Below are 6,117 nucleotides of genomic sequence, written 5' to 3' on the forward strand. Positions count from 1 at the left end.
ACACTGTGTCGATCAATACCGTATCATAGAGTAACTTAAATGATAGTTATAGTGACAAATAAAGCACGAGGATCCCTTACAGCTGACGGAGGCCCGACCCGCGGCGCGGCGCTGTCCATGGTGCTGATCCTTCCCGCAGCGCTCGCGCCTTTGCCGAAGGCCGCACGAAGCTCGGCCAACGCTGCCCGCTTTAACTCTGTGCTTTCCGTTTGACAGAAGGACAAACGAGACACTTCCAACTTCGACAAAGAGTTCACCCGGCAGCCTGTGGAGCTCACGCCCACCGACAAACTCTTCATCATGAACTTGGACCAGAACGAGTTCGCTGGCTTCTCTTACACCAACCCGGAATTTGTCATTAACGTGTAGGCACGGCACGGACGCCGACTCCCTGCTCCCGCAGCCCCAAACTCCAGCTCGCCCTGTAAATACCACACCAGTCTTCCGGGATCAGCAGTGCGTACATCCACACCCCGGCACGCAACGAGCGCTTGTTGTAGGAGGCCTCTGTGTGTGTGTGTCACTCGCTAGCTTGGTTGCCCTTGCTGGAAGCGCGCGGGGTTTTGAGTTAACAAGCAGTAAATACTCCTAGGAACTGTAGTTGGTGGTGACTAATAGAGTTTTTAAAGAGAAATATACCAAATTGCTACGGTCTTTGTAATTTTCGAAATCAGAAATGCTGAAATTCCTGTGAACTTAGGTATTCACAAATTGTTGCCATTGAATGCTAAGCATGGTTGATATTTTAAACCATTGTGCTGAAGCTTGCAATGACTGTGAACGTGTCTTAGAAGAGCCTTTTGTTTGAGACATGGATACATTTGATCAGTGTGGAAACCTCTGCTTGTAGACATCTCTCAATGCCTTGTACATGCGGTCACACCGGCTCACCGAGGCTGTCTTCCTCCCCAGCCTGCTGTAAGCGTGCGTTCCACCACACCCCCTCCTCTTACTCAGGCATTAAGACTACAATATGAATTCCATTCCTGCTCTTGTAAATCAGAGCAAATCTTTTTCTAAGTGAAAGGTAGGGTTTTGTTTTATTTTTTAACATCTGGAACAGTTTGCAGTTTTGATACACTCTGACAGCACTCCCATCAATCTTTCTCCTGGTTTATTTGGTGGTGTTTTTTTTTTTTCACAGACACTGTCAAAATTTAACAGCTCTGTAAAGGATATTAATATTCTACCAAAACAAAACGCATTTATATTCTCCGTTTACCAACTGAAAACACGCCCACTACCAAGGGGCTGTACTGAGGGCTATTTATAAAGGTAACTTTTATACTTTATACCCTCTGCTACTATCTTAAAGGCTCAAAATCATGAACTTTGCAGGCATCTCGGCTTACCCGATTTCAGTCAAATTCCTGGGGATTTTGTTCAGTAACCCAGGGCCTTCTGTATCGTTTCCAAAATCCCAGCCCAGAGGATACTGCTGTGCTGCAGACACACATCTCCTGTGGTGCTGCCTCGTTCCCCTCCTGGTGCACGCGAGTTTGGTTGGTTTGCAAACCAAGCATGTATATTCTTTCAAACCACGACCAATTCTAATGTAAATACGCATTGCTTCATGAATACAGGGGGAAAGCACGGGTGGAATTTTATGAATCATGAGGAATCCTATCGGGGAGATTCTGGTTTGTAGATCTTTTGTAGACATCCAATTCTACCATTTTCAATTATTTCTTTCTTCCAATGTTTCCTGAAATGAAAAGGCTGCTGGAAGCTGGAGCTGTGAGTGGCCCAGCCCGGCCCTGCTGCACGCTTTGGGGTGTGTGAACTCTGTCTGGAATTCAGGTGCTGAGCTGGGCTCAAGAAAACCAAACAAAACACAGCAAAACTGCAAATTGTGCCAGATGTGCAAGGGAGCTTATGGGCAATTTTGCATCAGGCTTTGACCACGGTGGTGAGAAGTAGCTTCTGATGGGAGTGCTCATAACTCCAGCACACGTCTCAGAAGACATCTCACCATCTTCTGCAGACCACAGTTGATGTTCAGAGCATGTATGTTACTGTAACTTTCAAGTCTGTTGCTGCAGAATAAGTATTCCTTCAATGGTGAATGTTTCTAATTTCTGTATGTACCTTCAGCTCTGAGGATGCTCCCATGGTGCAGTCGCTCAAGGAGTGCTGTGGTGCTGCGGGCCTGACCCCATGAGAGCTGCTGCAGAGGGAGGGATCCCACAACCTGGGGCTGTGAGCCTCCTGCAGCCACACTTCTGCACAGAGCAGCTTTTCTTCAGCGCTGTGTCCAGGGTAGGGTGCAGGGTGTGAGCACTGCTAACACTGTCCACTCTGTTATGTGCAAAGCTCTTAACTCAAAGCTTATTTCCAGATAACCTGATTCTTCTGTGCAGAAATGTAAAATGGAATCTAGCCGGCACAGATGCTGGGATCTATGTGAACTCCTCCAAGGAAGGGTAGAGTGGCAGTGGCTGACTCACCTCCTGCCACGATTTGATGATTTAATCTTTAGTGCCGGATGGGAAAAGCAGTACTCCAGGAAGAGACTCAGATCCAAGAGCCTTTAGGAGGTGCTGAAAGGCACCAGGTGCTCTGCCACTGATGCTGGGTGGGGTGTGGGCAGCCTGGGGGAGCTCACTATGGGGCAGGGACAAAACCATCTCTAGCAACTGCTCTTCCTCACTACTGCTGTGGAATAGGAAGGGGTTGCACAGGGCCATGATGTGAGGGCTGTGAAATGTATCTGGTGTGCCATGTTCTTAGAGTGGTGTCAGAGTGGTGAGGCTCTGGCACTGCTGCCCAGAGAGCTGTGGGTGCCCTGAGCACCTGGGCAGCCTGAGCTGGTGGAAGGGGGCAACCAGCCCGCAGCAGGGGCTGTAAAGTCCCTTCCAACCCAACGGTGCTGTAGTTCTATGGTTCTGTCACCTGGAAATTTCACCTAAGGCAAGGTAAAGGGCTGTAGGATGTGTCTGCTAGTCCTCCACCACAGGCTGTCCCAAAGCACATCTGCAGATGGAGCAGGGGACTGCGGGCTCATGGAGACACAGGAACACAAGGGAAGGGGGAAGTGACATGGAGCAGGGCAGCGGAGACTGCCCCCAGGCAGAGGCAGCAGCGAGGCTGTGTTGGGACCCAGTCTGGTCCCAGGAACAAATGAAGAGCCATGGTAGCACAGAGTGCCAGGCTGCAGGGTCATGTCTGGAGTGTGGAGCTGACCCATACAAACCCAACGTGCTGCAGCTCCTCTGCTTTTGCTGTCTCAGGTATCTGTGGATCCTGTAACAGCAAAAGCAGCAACAAGCGTCTTGCTCCATGCAGGGAAGTGTCATCCAATCTGTTTATTTCTGATCATGTTCAAACTGGCAATTAAAACAAGGAGAAAAAAAAAAGAAAAAAAGAAAAAAAGAAAAAAGAAAAAAAAAAAAAGAAAATGTTTATTGTTGAACAGTTTGTGTTTGTGAATTTGATTTCACCTGCAAGTATTTGATGACTTTTCTACATCCTAGACTACCTGCTGTGTGTTTGTCAAAGGATTCTCATAAAGACCTCCTTTTAGATGGGCATATACTCTTTATTCTCTTTGCTGCATGTTTGAAAAACATAAAATAAAATATATAATTTTAAAGAAACCTTCTGCAGTTGCCTTTCTTTGCCTGCAGGGCTCGGTTCATGCAAGAGGTTCCCCTGCAAGAGGCCTGAGCAAGCTTTGCTCCTTCATTCTGGTATGCTGTCTCCACACACACACAAAGGCTGACATCTGGTTGGTTAAAGGAACACTCCAATGTGATTGGCAATGCCAAAGCCAACCCAAGGGCAAAGCTGGGGTGTGACTGCAGCGAGGAGAGCAGGCAGGCTCAGATGGGAGCCACCAGGGCTCTGTTGGCCATCCCTGCCTGTATGGCCTTGGAGGCATGTGTGGCCACCAGAAGCTGCCCCAGATGGCATAGGGGAAATGCTTAAAAGCAAGGGGACAGCCCAATGGAGTGAGTGCAGTGGGATGGGGTGGCCAAGGGTTGGGCTCCTCTCCTGTGACCACCATGCAAGACCTCAGCAGGTCTGGCCAAGCCCCTCTGAGTGCGGTGCCTGCAGTGGTGTGCCCACGTCCAGCATTTCAGAAATACTCCTGAGCTTCAGTCATTCTGGCTTCTGCAAGTGAAACATTTGGTTTTGTGACACTTTCCTTAATTATGGGAGCTAATGACAAAACCATTGTGACAAATGACTCAGCTTTTGATAGTGAAGTTAATTAATTCTGAAGTTAGAGTCTCCATCAGAGTAGCTGGAAAAACCCGATTAAGAAGTCTGCTTACCCAGTGTGACGTGGGCAGCAGAAACCTCAGTCCCTGTGGCAGCCCAGGTGAAACCCTCCCCACTGAGGCCAGGGGGTGATTCACTCAGAGCAGGGAGAAGAAAGGCTGAGCACGAGCATGGTAAATGCCTCCCTCTCCTCTATCCATCAAAGGCATCTGGAGGAAGGCAGCCTCATTAGTGTTTGAATGAGTGACCAGCAGCAGCTCCGCGTTAGATGCTGACCTTCAAGAGCCGTCTCCCTGAAGCCATCTTTCATCTCTTTCATTTGCATTACAATCCTGTTTCCTCATTATTTGTTATCCGCTTCCTCTTCAAAGAATTTAAATGAAATCAATTAAATTGTGGTGGGTTGGAGTAGCAGCAAACCTTCTATGGGGGCTCGGCATGGTCCAGCTGGACTCAGCCTTCAAAATATCTCTTAATCTACCGCTATTTGTTCCGTTGTTACTTGTATGCTACAGTTGCCTTACAGAATCCCTTTGATCTTCTTCCTCCCTCCCACCAGTCCTGCGCCATGCTCCACAAAGACACTGATCTCCCTATGACCTTGGGAATGGGATTCCCTCATCCCCTTCCATGGGCTGCAGCCAGCCAGTCCCCTTTGGTGCTGCTGTGATGAGAAGAAGCTGACCTGTAAGCTGCTCCTGTCACCCACACGGTGCAGCTGGAAACCCTGGGCACTAGCATGGAATTTGCTGCACCACATCATCCCCATCCCTGTGCAGGGCTTGTTTTGTTCTCCCAGTGTATCAGAATAGGGTAAGATAGGTGCAATTGTGGTGCATGCCAGCAGTGCACGGTAAAGCAGAGGTGTGGACAAAGCAACATGGCATGCAGCAGCTGAAAGCTATTCACCCTACTCTCCAGATAGTCCACATGCCTCTTGTTTGCCCATGCATGGCTGCTCGTGCATAGCCTGTGCATGTTCCCATGATAGGCAGCCTTAATAAGAGCAGGTTTCTGTTTCTCTCCCCTGCTATTTTTATTGCTATCAAACTGTAGGAAGCCCAGCAGGGAGCTGCAGAGCTGGTAGGCAGCTGCACAGGCAGGCACCGCGTGAGCTGGCCGCACAGCAGACAGTGGGCAGGGGGCTGCTGCACCATGAATACATCCCAGCACGGTCCTTATCTCATGTCTCCCTCCATGTCTGGAGTGGCCAGTGGCAGCTGAGCACCATATGCCTATGCCACAGCACAGAGAACCACCCCAAACCCAACTGCATGTAGTGTAGGGCTGTGCCAACCTCACTACTGGGTCCTGTTAGCACGGGATTGCACCCAGTACTCCAAAAGCATGTGCAGATACAAATAATCCATGCATAGGAAGGAGCAAGGATGAACCCACTATAGGATGGGGAAGGATGAAGCCATGTGCCAAAGGGTCTGCAGCCCCATCCCCTTCGAGCCCCAGGAGCAGGAAGGTGCAGACAAGGCAAGGTTGGAGCTCAGCAACGTGCTGCATTGCTAACAACCTCGGCTTGCCTCGGATCAGCATCTCTCTTCCTTCAAGGAAAGAAATCTAATCCAGTGAGGGATTATTTCTGACTACCTACTTTCTGTCACTTTGCCAGTTTAAAAGCAACAGAGCTTTCATCACTGGATTTGGAAGGACAAAGCCAAACAGATCTTGGTTTAGGACATTTTTGTCTGCAAGGACGGCTTGTTTATTTTTTTTTTCTGCACAACTCAAACCTTTGTAGCAAGCTCTGTTCTCTGGATTCTGTTTCTGCTTTGCCCAGCAGAGAAAGGTGTGGGCCCACAAGCAAGTGTCTGCTGATGGATGCAGGAGTGAGCTGCAGGGAGTGGCAGAAGTGGAGCTGGAGGGGAGCAGGCTGTGCCA

The 6,117-nt window shown here is 49.3% G+C and overlaps 1 protein-coding gene across 1 annotated transcript in view; it reads left to right on the forward strand.

The window, feature by feature from the left end:
* PRKCB (protein kinase C beta) overlaps positions 1-3,596 on the forward strand; it is a 74,663-nt gene extending 71,067 nt beyond the window's left edge. Inside the window, exon 17 of the mRNA XM_015876948.3 lies at positions 217-3,596. Within this exon, the coding sequence (XP_015732434.1) occupies positions 217-369 (153 nt within the window). The 3' untranslated portion in view covers positions 370-3,596. The remainder of the gene's footprint in view (positions 1-216) is intronic.
* Positions 3,597-6,117: the final 2,521 nt, after the last annotated feature.

The sequence above is a fragment of the Coturnix japonica genome, chromosome 13 (assembly GCF_054131305.1).
Source record: "Coturnix japonica strain WE chromosome 13, WE-NBRP24, whole genome shotgun sequence".
Taxonomy (NCBI): domain Eukaryota; kingdom Metazoa; phylum Chordata; class Aves; order Galliformes; family Phasianidae; genus Coturnix; species Coturnix japonica.